General features: G+C 42.0%; 1 protein-coding gene across 1 annotated transcript in view; it reads right to left on the bottom strand.

Moving 5' to 3' along the window:
* The window catches only part of kmt2ba (lysine (K)-specific methyltransferase 2Ba), a 30,428-nt gene that overhangs the window by 5,407 nt on the left and 10,777 nt on the right, over nt 1–14,244 (bottom strand). The window contains exons 9-28 of the mRNA XM_041955951.1: nt 14,001–14,110; nt 9,742–9,846; nt 9,064–9,177; nt 8,742–8,888; nt 8,055–8,147; nt 7,828–7,945; nt 7,496–7,609; nt 6,973–7,163; nt 6,666–6,767; nt 6,393–6,503; nt 6,102–6,175; nt 5,702–5,883; nt 5,403–5,488; nt 4,861–4,995; nt 4,557–4,715; nt 4,294–4,411; nt 4,081–4,159; nt 3,610–3,770; nt 3,259–3,420; nt 446–3,092 (exon numbers count right to left, since the gene is read on the bottom strand). Coding sequence (XP_041811885.1) covers nt 446–3,092; nt 3,259–3,420; nt 3,610–3,770; nt 4,081–4,159; nt 4,294–4,411; nt 4,557–4,715; nt 4,861–4,995; nt 5,403–5,488; nt 5,702–5,883; nt 6,102–6,175; nt 6,393–6,503; nt 6,666–6,767; nt 6,973–7,163; nt 7,496–7,609; nt 7,828–7,945; nt 8,055–8,147; nt 8,742–8,888; nt 9,064–9,177; nt 9,742–9,846; nt 14,001–14,110 — 5,008 coding nt within the window. The remainder of the gene's footprint in view (nt 1–445; nt 3,093–3,258; nt 3,421–3,609; nt 3,771–4,080; nt 4,160–4,293; nt 4,412–4,556; nt 4,716–4,860; nt 4,996–5,402; nt 5,489–5,701; nt 5,884–6,101; nt 6,176–6,392; nt 6,504–6,665; nt 6,768–6,972; nt 7,164–7,495; nt 7,610–7,827; nt 7,946–8,054; nt 8,148–8,741; nt 8,889–9,063; nt 9,178–9,741; nt 9,847–14,000; nt 14,111–14,244) is intronic.

The following is a 14,244-nucleotide window of genomic DNA, read 5'->3' as shown; positions in this document are numbered from 1 at the left end:
CTTCCTTTTGGGGTCTGTAGCTATTGCAGGACATATGGTTTACAGGACTTTCCTGCCTCTTAGGCAGTACTTACTCCTACAACCTCAATTCCAAAAAAGTTAGAATGCTGTGTAAAACAAAGAAGCAGAGTGTGATAACTTGCTAATCTTTTTTGAAAGACAGTACAGTACAATATATTTAATGTTTTACCCGATTAAGTTAATTGATTTTTGTTAATAGCTGCTTATTCTGAGTTTGATGGCCACAACACATTTCAAACAAGTTGGGACAGGAGCAACAAAAGACTGGGGAAGTTGATGAATGCTCCAAAAACACCTGTTTGGAACATCCACAGGTAAACAGATTCATTGGTAACAGTTGATAGTATCGTGGTTGGGTTTTAAAGGGGCATCGTGGAGAGGCTCAGTTGTTCACAAGTACTTTGTACTCTGCAGTAAAAAATACCTGGTGTCATTAATGTCATCAAGCTCATGTGAGGGATCCCTCAAGAAGTCCGTCTTGGATTTCTTCCTGGTTGGCCTTTCAGACACTGAAGACACTCTCTTGACCCTGACCTGGTGGCGTGATGAAGCAGGTGTTGGTTGCAGGCTGTAATCTGGTTCATTGAGCAAACTGCTGGGGGGCTCTGCATGTGCAGCTGGTGACTGATCTGAGCCCTCTGCATCCTGAAACTGGGATGGTCTTCGATGTCTGGCTTTGGGCCTTTGAGTGTTACTGAGGAGGATGGCTTCATTGACATCATCCAGCTCATCTGAAGGATCCCTCAAGAAGTCCATCTTGGATTTCTTCCTGGAGGGCCTTTCAGACAGTGATGACACTCTCTTGGTCCTCACCTGCTGATGCAATGAAGCAGGGGTTGGTTGCAGGTTCAAATTTGGTTCGTTGAGTAAACCACCTGGAGGCTCTGAATGTGCATCTGGTGACTGATCTGAGTCCTCTGCATCCTGAAACTGGGAGGGTCTTCGATGTCTGGCCTTTGGCCTTCGAGTGTTACTGAGGATGATGGGTTCTGTCTTAGGCGTGTCGCGGTGGGTAGCCATGGCTCTGTCAATAATAGCCTGGGCTGTGCTTTCTTGAATATTGGAGAAAGCTGCTTCAGGTACACTCTGCACACTAACAGGAGTTGTGGGAACTGGAGGCCCGCTGCTTTTCACAGGCACCACTCTGATAATGATTTTTTTCTCGGATGTTGTTGTGTGATTACCAGTGGGTGGTACGTTTGTGGCAGAGGGGCCGGTGTGAGGCTTTATAACGACACGAGGGACTGAGCGCTGCAAGGCATTACCACTGTGGAGAATCTTGGCAATTTGGCTTATTTTATTGTAGGCAGGAGAATTTGTACTAAGTGACTGATAAGTGTTTGATCTTGGGTCTTTGATCAGAATCTGACCTTGACGGTTGACAAGCAGGACTTGATGGGCAGTAGTTTGGGGTGGGGGTGGGGGTGGGGGTGAGCTTGTGGCTGCAGCTTGATTCTGAATCACAACTTGCTGCTGACTTCCAGGCCTCGAGTTGTCTAAGCGAATGGCAACAGTTCTGCCACGTGTGGCGCCAGGCTGAATAGGCAAAGCGTTTAAACTGTTGATCACAATGGGGGAGGTGACTGTGCGTGGAACTGCACAAAAAGTGGAAGCAGCAGGGGACAGTGAAGCATTATTTAGAGTTGGTTTAAGTCGGGGTGGCAACAGCAATTTGGCTTTGTTCTGCTGTGGAAGACACGGTTTTGGCGACAAGCGTTTGAGGTTTGATGCTGGACGTTTTGTCTTCACAACGATAGTTTTCATCTGTGCTGTGGGAGTTTTTTTGGTTTCTGGAGAGTAATCAGGGTCTTTCAGATCATCTTTAAATCCTCCAACTGAGTCCGTCGATGAGCTACTGTCATCTTTATCGTCAACTTCATTGTTATTTGGGTACATTCCAGCAGCATCATTCACAGAAACAAAGTGGCCTGTAGCTGAATCCAAAAACACATCATTTTGAGATGTTGGTGTTCCTGAGCTCATTGGAACCTCTTCCTCCTGAACTGACATATCATCGTTTACATAAACTGATTGAAGAACATCAGATGGTTGAGAACTGTCCTGAAACTCTTGCTGAGCCGTTCCTTGTTCAACTGCTGACTTTGATACAGTATAGATAGACTCGAGCCTCTTAAGAGCAACCGTCAGCTGTTTAGTAGGTGTATTATGGTTGGTGTAAATCTTAATCTCTCCCTCTTCTACTTCTGTGTCCTGAGTTTTATCTTCGACCACCTCGTTTTCATCACTCTCTGACCCACCGTCCGCTCCATCCAACTGTGAAATCGACTGTGCTGAAGGGAGCTGACCTGAGGTGTCTGAGCTGCTAGTTGCGTCACACACCACCGTGCGTGAAAATTTAAAGTAATGGCTTGAGTCTTCATCTTCAGAGTCATTCTCACAATTATTGTCCTGCATTTCCACATCTTGTACTACACCTTCCACATCTCCTCTCCCGCCTTGTGCTCCACAGTGAAGTGCCACGTTTTCAGTGAGCAGAGCCTCGTCAAACTCCAATTTTGCATTCAGCATGGAGGCCACTGCGACCTCTGTGTCAGTGTCAAACACAGTGTAAGGCAGCTCCTGGGCCATCAGGTGGGCAACTTCCTCTTCCAGGTTATCGGGAGCAAGTGAGATCCCATTGGTCGTGGCCACTGCTGCGTCTTCTGCCTCAGACGATGCTAGGAAGTCTTGGGGAACCTCTGCAGAAACTGGAGTGGTGATTTTAAAGTTTTGCCTCCCTCTGGGGGAGTGAGTGATGGCTCCTTGCCGAGGTGACAGCCCTGCAGAAATACTGGAGTTGGATCTAGGCGGGGAGCTCCACACTGGCGAAGCTGAGTTCTGTCGTGACAGAGGAGACGAGGCTGGCCCCAAGTTTGACGATCTTGGAGGGGACCCAAACAGGGCACATCTGGAGTGGACAGTGCCACCAGAGCGGAGGGTCATCGGCACAGACGGGTCGCTGTCTGTTGGCGAGGAACTGCAGCGGCTTCTTGATGAAAGCCTGCGAGGCCGACGGGTGTCCTCTAGGTCCCTCAATGTCAGGATGTGATGCGATTTGGGAGGAGCGGTCCCTGAAAGCATCAAATAACAAAAAGTGAAGAAGAGGCAATAATGCTAATTCAAGAAGGCCACTTCAACAATACAGTGAGATCTGACACAAAGAAGATAAAATGCCTTTAGTAAATGTAAACAAGTCCAAATATACAACAAAATAACATTTCATCTTTAACTATTTACCTGGAGATGGAAGAGGTCGAGATGATCCTCCTGCAGGTCTCCTGGTCTGTGTATAACCAGGACTTTTGGATCCAGAGAAGTTATGCTGTTTAGAGTTGGGTGATGGGGTAGTGGACTTGATTGGACTGGAGGAGGAGCTTAAGCGATCCGGGGACTCCATATCTAGCAAAGAAAAGGTGTCAAACAAACAATTATTTAGCGTAATCATTTTATGGGCTTGGTACCTTTTTTAAGGTTACATGTCAGCTCTGCATTTTTAGCAAAAACATTTCTGTGAGTGCTTGCTAAAGAGAACAACGAAGTCAGTTGGGCATTAAACAGAAAATGAAAAGAAAAAAAAATCCTGCGGACCTCTGTGGTGGCTGGGACTGTGGACTATGGTGTGATTCTCTTCTTGGTCCCACCGTGGATCTTGCTCCTCACCAGGGAGAGGTGTGCTCACTTCTGTCACTTTACAGGTATACTTGCAGCGTCTGCGAGGGTCCACAGTGCTCCAGTACAACCGAGAACATCTGTAGAAGGGAGGGCAGAGTGCATTCACATAAACAAAAAGAGGAGTAATACCCAAATGAAGTTATTCATTTTGAATACAATAAGGGTACTACAGTCAGCACCAAAGTCCCAAAGGAATTATGAGTGACGTCCTACAAAGTATTTGGATTTTCCGTCATACACATACGACATACACAACATTTACTGGTGTGACACTGGTAATTCTGCTTGGTAGGTTTTTAGGTTTTTTTTAAGAGCGCTCCAAAATGTGTGTTTAATTGGCCAAATCACCTCAGTAAGCCCACCAGCTGTATAATGACAATCACTTACTGATAGCCAACGGGATACAGCATCCTCCCATTCGACGACAGCTCTGACAACACTCCGAGTTTCTGAATCTGCAGAGAGCCTGTGTGAGTGTGAAAGGAAAGATCATTGGTTTCAGCGCACTAGAAGCGGTGTGCTACATAGCAGTAGTATTTCGTCCCTGTACAGGAGTCAAGTAGCTCAAGCCAACAACAGACAGCACTCTGATATTCTTACCTATGGTCATGTTTATGGATTCTGGCTCGAGACCTGTGAGGAACTTTCTTCTGAGATTGATCCCCTCAAAATCCACATATACCCGCCGAGGGACTTCAAAACCTTTTCCAGTCACCATCTGGAAGGGTGTGAGAAAACATAAATCAACAAAATGTAGAAGAAATGAGCAGGTGTGAGGTGTGTGTGGGTAAACTAAAAGAATAACACTGCCCCCATCTGACATAAATCTAAATTTATAACTGGGTGGAAAACTGTGCGCATACTTTTGCAGTGACCAGATCCCTGTGTCTGTAGCAATATATCTTCCTGTCCTGCTGGAAGACACAGTTTTGGGCACGAGCGCACATGAAGTGGAAATTACTCTGGCAGGTTGCAAGACAGCAGCCCACAGTGGCTCCTGACTGCCAACAGCGATCACAGCGCTGGAGAATGAAGGACAGAAACATGTTAATTTTAAAAACTTTTTAAACAAAGGCTGCAATCCTTCAAAGCTAAGAGCTAGAATGACAAACATGTAGCTACTAAAACCATGGCCGCCATTTAATTTATTTTCTGATCACATCTTACCAGGTGGCGCCCTCTTGAGACAGCGCTGTGCACTTGCAAAAGAGCACTATTCTCCTCATACACCTCTGCAGACCAGAGGCAGCAGTTAACATGGGCCCACTCATTCTGTCCCAAGTACAACAGCCGTCCTGCATCCTGTAGGATGAAAACAGATTCATATCACTTAATAAGCAGTAGCGACTAGGAATTTTTATACTGTAAAGATAAGTTGGAAGGAGAGATAGCGACATTTAGAAAAATGTCAAACCAGAACAGTCATATTCGTCGATTAATCTGCAACTATTTTGATAACTGATTCACCTTTTAATAATTTTAAGCAAAAATTTTGAGTATTTAATGGTTGTGGCTTCACAAATGTGACATGTTAAAACTGCTGACTAGCTTTAGGTTGTAGGTAGCAGAAATTAGTGATTTTACCACTTTCTAATGTGTTCTAGACCAAAAGATAAACTGAAAAAATAATCTGGAGATTCATTGATCATGAAAATATTTATTAGTTTGCGGCCCTCTGAGTCAGAACACCATACGACAGCTGAACTCACACAGGGAGCAGAGTCTCCATATTGTTGGCACAGGGCACACTGCCTCACATCTTCAGTCTTGGTAGTTTCCATATCGTTCATTATACCTGTGAGGAAGAGATACTTCTTAGATCGACATGCTTGTTTGTCTAAGACAAAACCAGTATTTAGAGAGCCTTCATCATTTTAATATAGACTAAATAATACCAAACCTGATCCTTCCTGACTAGAAATGAACAGTAGCTGTACGTCCAAAGGTTCTAACTACTCAAATTCCTTGGCCTACATGATACGGAACAGGGTCACAATAGTTTACATACCATGTGAATATAGTGGGAAGCTGTGGGATACACCGGACTGCTGTGTAGTGACTGAGGATAGCAGAGAGTTAGTCTTTCCTGTCTGTGGGCCCCTGGACTCCTTGGGATGGTATGTCCTTTCCAGCCACTGTGCATAGCTATGCTCCTTAGATGGTGGCAGGACCGCCTCAGGGAGCATGCTACTGCAGAGTGAAGGATAAAAAGGGAAGGCCAGAGAAGACATTTGAGACAAATGTCCAATCTTGATTGACACTTTTATTCTCTTTAAGTTATTAAAATTGAAGTTCACTTGCCACTTAGCTTGAGTTTCAACTATGCCATAAAGCTCAAATATACGTTGTGAGGAAATGCTGAATACAGGGAATAATGTTTAACTGCATGGACTTGGTAATACATTTACCTTGGGAATTCCTCATAGGAGTTCCACTTTTTCAGATGGCGTGAAGGAAACCAACTGAACACCTGCGAAATCAGCTGTGAGAAAAACAAAATTTTTGTAAGCCCAAAGGCAAACCATGGACAGTGTCCTAATGAACTATTTTTGGACAACACGTTCCTCGAATATGTCTTTTTATAGCCTGTTTGTCGAGTAGCTCAACTCCACATCCCAGCCAGTTAAACCAGAGGAAGTTACCATCAAAACAAAAACTGAGGGAAATTAGATTTTCTTTGGCAGGTTGGGGAAGCTCACATTGACATAGTGTGCCCTGGCCTGATTGGTTGGTCTCTGATCCACAGGGAGAAGCTCCTCCACCTTCAGCCACTTCTTCATCATAGAGGTGACATCTGCATGGAAAGCTTTCTGTGAAAGCAAGAAGAGAGAGGGAGAGAAAAAAGAGGCAGGTTGGTTTCAGAACAAGAAAAGAGCTTCAAAGACAGAAAGTGGTTACTGTTTGACATAACAAATTTCAGAATATTTTTATTCATTGCTCTCAAATGAATGTGGTAACTGTTAGTTACTCACTATTGAGGTATAACCGCCCCCTTTAAACTTCTTCTTCATGGCTTGTAGATCACAGACTGGTTGCTGTTCCCTGACAGAGTGTGTGTTGTTTGTTTCCTGACACTGAAACACAACAGTTAAATAAGACGAGAAACTCAGCTATTTGGTAAACATGACCAAAAACAACAATAAACTCACATCTAAAATAAATCATTTATTTATCATTTTAAGGGGGAAAAAACAACAGCACAAGTTACTATATGTCTGTCATATTACTGTTAAAAGTTAAATATACTGCCTCAAAACAGAACTCTTGGGTAGTTCTTACCACTTTACAGATAAGAAGGTGCTGTGTGGCAGAGTCGGAGAGGAGATCAGTGAGCACCTCCTCCAGTCCAGCAATCAGTCTGCTCTGCAGCTCCTCCTTCAAGCTGCTAGGTTCACATGGGTTCTGACTGCACGGTTGACAGGTGAAATACACTTCTTCTTGTTGGTTTGACAGCAACCCAAATAGTTCATCTGTAATGACAGAGGATAGAACAGGATTTTAGAGGAGATAATGTTGATTGATATTAGAGCCATATTATGTACTACGTATTACTATCTGTGCATGTTCTACATAGACTAAGATTTGTAATTTATTAAACGTGGGTCTGTAAGCGTTAATTAACATGTATCCTTTTAAATGCAATGGCCAAACAGCTTTGCACAAAATTTTATTCATTCTCAAGATCTTATATAGTCTTTAGATGAAAAATAGTCTTCATCTTACTGAACCTGCCCCCCTTTGACTGTAATGACAACTCTGGATCACTTTTATATTTAATTTACGCATAAACAGTGTTACTCACCCGAAAGTCCTTCACATGTGTAATGAATCCAGTGGCTGCACTCTGAACACTGAATCATCTGTGTGTGTTGCTTCTTGTCGTCATAGCACTTGTGGCAGACGGTGCAGAAATTACCTGACGCAAATACAGATCGTAGATCAGTGTGTGTGTGTGTGTATATATATATATCCTTTTCTAGTGCCGCACATACGAACTATGAACACCCAGGTCAGCCTTCAAAGCAACACTGGGAGTCTGGGAGGTTTACAACCAAGGACCCATGTATTTACTGAGCTTTTACAAATATGGTTACCACACCTTCAGAAGACTCTGGTGGCTCTCAGAGGTCTTACCTTTGTTGTGGAGAACAGTGCAATCAGGACAGAGATCCTGCTCATGGTTCCAGGCCAGGTCCCAGGTCTTTCCAGGAGTCACACCACAGCTTTTACATCGAATGCAGGTCATGCACACCTGCACAAAACCCCAATATTTAAGATTTTTTGGACAATTTTGTAATTTCAATATACCTGAGACAAAGCAAGGAGATTTCTATAGATTTGAAGGCTTTTAAAGTAATTACCCAAGGCATGCTGCAGTTCATAGGTTTAGGGTAAGTTGGTCCCAAGCAGGCAGGATGGTAGGAGGTTTGGCATCTCCTGCACTGCAACACAGGCTGGACAGGAAAAAAACAAAAACAGAGTCGTACTGATTATCGGTTATGTCATCGTTATCTCAAATTCTCAAATATGTTATTATAAAAAGATTTTAGTAAAGCAAGATGATCTCAATGTCTCATGTACAATATCTTAAGGCACAAATGCACTTAAAAATGTAGCATAACTTAATAAAATAGCATTTAAATATATTTAAAATGAAGGTGAACAATTTAACATGTCCAAAACAGAACAGAAAATGTTTTGCAAAATTTACTTAACGTGCATTTTCATAATTCTCGTGCAGTTGTAAATGTAATCCAGTAAAGGATAGACTGACAATTTTTCAAGTCTGTTTTAAACAATAGTCAGGTATCCTATGAACACTGGAACAGGATTTTCTAGCTGCAATTAGACTTTAGAAGATGATTTTCCTTATTTGGACGAGTGAAGCCCTTTTAGAGCTTGACAGAAACATTAGAAAGCATTAAACATTAGTAAGGGATCTTTTAATGGCCAGTGTGGACAGGAGGAACGATTACTGCAACCTATCCTCAAAGACATTTAGGAGTCATTTTTTGGTCTTGCATTTTAAGTGATGCTGGGTTGCATACCTTTGTGCTCTTGCTTCGACGACCACACACGTGACAGAATTTGCAGCGCCTGCAGCACCAGTTCTCCTTGTTCTCCTTCATGGGGCGCTCCTCTGGTGAGAGGCAGAAACTGTGGAAAGGCTCACAGCAGATCTGGCAGAATATCATCTGATGGAAGTGAGAGTCAAAAGGAGAGCAGTTTAGTCACAAAAATTACATCATTGGCACTTTGCAAATGCAAGCTTGGAGACATGAACTTTAAAATGTGAACAGAAAGAACATCGTTATTATCAGTGATAGTTTGCATCCTTTGCCAGACTATTTGTGCAAAGAGCTAAATTACCTCATGTCGCCCTTTACTGGCACAGAGCAGACAGACAGGTTGTGGTGTGGTAGGAACAGATGTGAGGACGCTGAGGCCGCCCATCAGCCATACATTCTGTACAGCACAGTCCTCCTGGTAGACACAAGGCCAGACAAAAAAAAAGCAAGAGGAAATTGATAATTTTCTTCTGTACTATTTTGGGCATGCATGAGCTCATTAACAATGAAAATAAGCAGCTTCATAACAATCCCATAACAACTACTACTAGCGTGGCCGGTCCTTGACATGTTAAAATGCCAAATACCAGGATGAAAGCAATTTATATAGCACAAATAGATTTGTAGTTCATGCTTTCAAGCTAGAGAAAAAAACAGTTGTTTCTCTTTTTCTATTTTTGCCAAGAGGCACTTATTCCAGTCATTTGGTGGACAATTTACCAAATGCATTAACTTCAAGGGGGACTAAGTCTCAGGCAAACAGAGGTGTGCAGGGAACAGGAGCCAGCAGACATGTTTTCCCCCTTTAATACTCAAGATAGACTGTAGTCTCTTAAAGTCTTTAAACAACTCTTGGTATTTAGGAACAATGTCAAGTTGTGAAGGTGATGCTAGTGTTAAAAGGAAATATACAGTCACCTTCATACACACCTCAGTGAGTGATATAGAAATGCCACTTAACACTAGTGCAAAAGCTCACCTTAAAGTCCACACGGATCTTGTACTTGTTCTGCAACTGGCCCTTTTGGGGAAATCCGTTAGTTAACCCCGTCAGGGTGTTCACTGACGCACATTCTGCAGGATTCTGGGAACGAAGGACACAGTGTGGATCAGTTGTTGGACAGTTTTGCACCACTGTCCCTTTTACAGAATCGTCCTCCTTCTCCTCTTCAGGCTGATGCCCTCGTTCATCCTGCCGCTCCTCTTGCTTGCCCTCCTGTAACTCTGTGTGTGGACCGACAGTCTGAGGAAGCACAGTTCTGTGCACAGTCTTATCTTTGTTAGCTCTGTCTGTCTCAGTCAATGCACTGTACTGCACCTCAGACAATAATCGTCCCTGAAAAGACAACTTTGGCGAAACCTCTGTCCGAGATGGATGCAGCATGGACTGGGGCTGTTGAGATGACGCTGACATACATTTGTGCAAATGCAAGGTTGACTGCACCAGAGACTGGGGCAAACGGTGCAAACGTAACATCAGGGATTTCTGTGGAAAGTCTGTTATGGGATGTGATGAAAGTAGAGAAGCAGGGTGCGTTACAGGCAGGGACAATGCTGAAGGAGACCGTGTCATGGAATGTGATGAATGTGAAATAGCAGGCTGTGTTACAAGCTGGGACAATTCTGGATGCGACTGTGCATGACATCGATCCAGACACTGGGGCAACTGCTGTGGCAAAGACAGAGCAGACTGCAGGATAAAATCAGGCAGACGGTGTAAGTGTATTTGTAGCTGCTGCAGCTTCGGCATTGGACTCCTGGATGGGCTGGTTTCTGGTAAAGTTTCTCTGGGCTCCATCTCCTCCGTGTTCGCCTGTTCCTGTGGAGGAGGGGACTGCCTAAGCCAACCAGCACGACAGGTTCCAACGTTACACTCATACTAGTGACATGCAGAGGCGGCGACCGGCAGCAGCCAAAGAGACAGAAAAGGGGAGGAGAACTGTGACTTTGAGCAATGTGTTAGCCATGAATACAAAGTGAGAAAAGGTAATAAAAAACTAGCAAATGCTTTCAGCAGAAGTCGAGATACACACAGTGGTAAAGTGTAAGTAAAGTATACATGTGTCCAGTTCAAGGACAGCTAGATAATTACAAAAGCAGAATAACTAGTTGACCATGCTTAATTAGAAATTCAACTACTCTCAACAGACTCTAACACATAAAAATAATTTGTCATGTTTAGTGCCAGTAAAAAACAGATGATATATGTATGTGTAAGCTGTATAATGCAACTAGGCAGGTAGCATTAGAAAACACGGGAAAAAAATCAACTACTTTTATGTAATAACATTTTTCAGCATTATAGATTCACACCTCCCTGTCACTTCACCTGGAAATGCACATGTGAGGTTGATGCGGTGTATAAGTTGGAACAAGTTGCGCTGACTTTGTTCCGACAACACAAAGACAGAGTTCATGCTAAGAGGGGGGTTGTCTGTTTTGTCTGTGCAAAATGCAGTGTGCCACTGCTATGCATGTGCTTCTGAAAGATTGGTCTTAATGATCTCCTCTAGTTTCTATTAAATTGACTATTTTATTTAAAAAGGAGTTATATAGAAATCAGAAGTGCAGTAATGCTCACACAGCTTTTTTAAATTTTAAATTTTGGATACATGCATGTACAGTGTGTTAAGGTGTAATTAGGATGTGCAGGTATTTACATGTGCGTGCACGATAATATTCATGCAGGTACTACAATTATGTTTTGTATGTTTAGATATGTTTTATTGGATACTAGCATTTCCTGAACCGTAGGTCTTCACCAGTCACCTGCAAATAAGAATTTCTTTTTTAAAAAAGATTTAGGCATGCCCTTTTGCACGCACCAGTTGACTGTCCAGCACATGTCTGCTAACATTCTGCTGAGCTCTTCTCTTTACGAAAGTTGCCATGAAACTAGGAATAGCTGCATATTGCTTTGTTTACGATGCCACATTGATAGATCACATGTTGCTGATTTTGTGTACTTGCTTGCTCTTTATTCTCATTTTCAAAATACGGCAGCTTTTTTTTTGTGTTGCTGGTGTGTTTTGGAAGGAGCAGTAAGATGGACTTTTTGGATTGTGGCAACACAAAACAATGAATCAATGGTCAATGAGGAACAGCATGCAGTCGCCATGACCTCTGACCAATTTGCAGCCAACAAACACAAACAGGAAAAAATGCAACATAAATATAAGCATTTTTTAAATGAAGAATGGCAAAGGATTAGAACAATGCAGATTTAAAAGTAAAAAATAAGCAAGAATCATGTGCATTAGCACTATCACAATTATTTCAGGACAGAGCAAAGAGCTTAGGGTTTGGTTAGGCTAGCATGTGATTTGAAGAAATCAAATGTACATGGCAACTAGAATAAGCAGAAGCAAAGACTGAGGCAGCACAGCCAAGGTTTATGCTTCATCTTAGTTCAAGTTATAATCCAGTGTGGCAGCCTCTTCCAACACTGAAATAAGTGGCATGACAAAGCAGTGGTGAACTTTACAGAGATTGCGAGACATACTGATGATCAACAAAGTTATGGGCTCCATAAATGCTCCATAAAAGTTACGAACAGGCTTATACTCCTATCATTAGTTCGGTTTTGAAATCATGGAATCGCTTTTAATGGATTTCTCTCAAAATGAAACTGAACACATGATCACTGATTATCTAAATTATAATTTCTAATATCTAAAGAGGTGCTAGTTTGATAGGAATTTTTTTTAAATCAATGGCTACATCAGATCATTGCGATAGTTACTTTGCTTATTTAAAGCTCACACATAGAGGATAAGAGGTAATTTCTTTATCTGTGATTGGCTTTTTTTTTTTTTTTTTTTTTTTTACCCTGGGCTTAGGGCTGCGTATCATTCAAAGATTCGATACTGGTGCTGCTTCTTTGACTTCAATACTCACTTCAATGGCGGAAACTGTTCTAAAACCTGGGAGCAGCTGGAGAAACTGTTTTTTTTTTTTGCAGACTTTAGTCAACCTTTATAACTGGAATAAAATTAAGAAACTAACTACTAAACTAACAATATAAAAACAACTTTCAAAAGGAACATTAATTACAAACAGCAGAGGGCAGCAATACACCAATGTAGGGTCAAGTCTCCTAATCCAACAACATGTTTGTGGGCAAGCCAGTGGGTAATGTGGCAAACACACCACTGACAAGTACATACAGGTTAGCTATACTGGCTAGCTAACAAGCATGACATTTAATTAGTTATCTGTGCAGATAAGGAACAGTCAGTAAATTAAACAAGCAAACAAAAACAGAGCTCCATCTCGGTATCTTTGTAGAAGCATGCTCCATGTTTATTGGCTCATTGACACTGGTTTACCCCCTAGGTATTGAAATTTGGGACCGAATGACAAGGCATTAGTTGATCCTCGATAGTATTGAAGCATGTCGGTGTGACATAAGCAGAAGCAAAAGCAAATTTGGCACCCAACCTTACTTTACTTTACTCTTTATGCAGAGTCCCAGTCACAAACCCGGTTGTAAACCATGAGTGCATAATGCTGTACTGTAGATGTATGATCACAGACTAATAACCTCATGTGGGGCAAATGAGTAAAGTGCATGGTAAATGGTTGTTAAAACATGAAATGAGTTTTGCTTTCTAGTTAAGATGAAGATTACATTTCCGCACTTGATAGTTGTGTCAAACTGTTTTTTGTTTTTCCAAAAACTTTACTATCAAAATTATACATTTCCTCAAACAGACACTAAACGGGGGGTGTATGTTGTGCTTTGACGTAAACGAATAATGGGCTGCATTTTATCATGAACGTAGCTTAATTTGCCTAAAATATATAAAGCGTGGCGTTAAAAATACATGCAAGATGTTTAACATGAAGAGGAAACTGAAAAGTCAGAGACAGAAGATTAGCAAGGCTGAATTTGAAAGATGTTATTAAAAAGAACCACTCATTCCAGCACAGAAGATTAAATTAAAATGTGAGAAAAAAAAAAAACTGAAAGTGAGATGCAGACCTGGGCAAAGTATTGCTTGGAAATATATGTAGGTGTTTGTTGTCTAAAATCATGATTGCTCACACTCACACTTAATTACAATCCTAATCTGGCGAATTTATTTAAGAAATACATCATTTTAAAGGTGTTTCTGAATTGTTAGTTTTTTTGAAACACCATCTATGTGAACATTATTTTCCAAAAATAAAACTTGACCCAGGTTTGATTCGGTGACACACTGGAGGCGAGGAGGGAAATCTGCTGCATGTTTTTACCTTGTAAGCTTTGGGTCTGCTCCCAGCTCCTCTGGAGAAGGGCCTGCGATGCTTCACCACCTCATTTTGAGGGTTTTCTGGCAGTGATCCGCCACCTTGAGTAGCAAGATCTCCAATAGAAGACAAACATGTCTAAGACACAATTCTGATGCTACTGGGAGGTTTCAAAACACTGTCTGCTCCAGTTTCAGTAAATTCAAACAAAGTTTTTAGTTGAATGATTATGTGGTCTTTCTTTGGTTGT

The sequence above is a fragment of the Chelmon rostratus genome, chromosome 16 (genome assembly GCF_017976325.1).
Source record: "Chelmon rostratus isolate fCheRos1 chromosome 16, fCheRos1.pri, whole genome shotgun sequence".
NCBI classification, from domain to species: domain Eukaryota; kingdom Metazoa; phylum Chordata; class Actinopteri; order Chaetodontiformes; family Chaetodontidae; genus Chelmon; species Chelmon rostratus.
The sequence above is the reverse complement of the archived record's forward strand: the minus strand, read 5'-3'. Positions and strand labels throughout refer to the sequence as shown.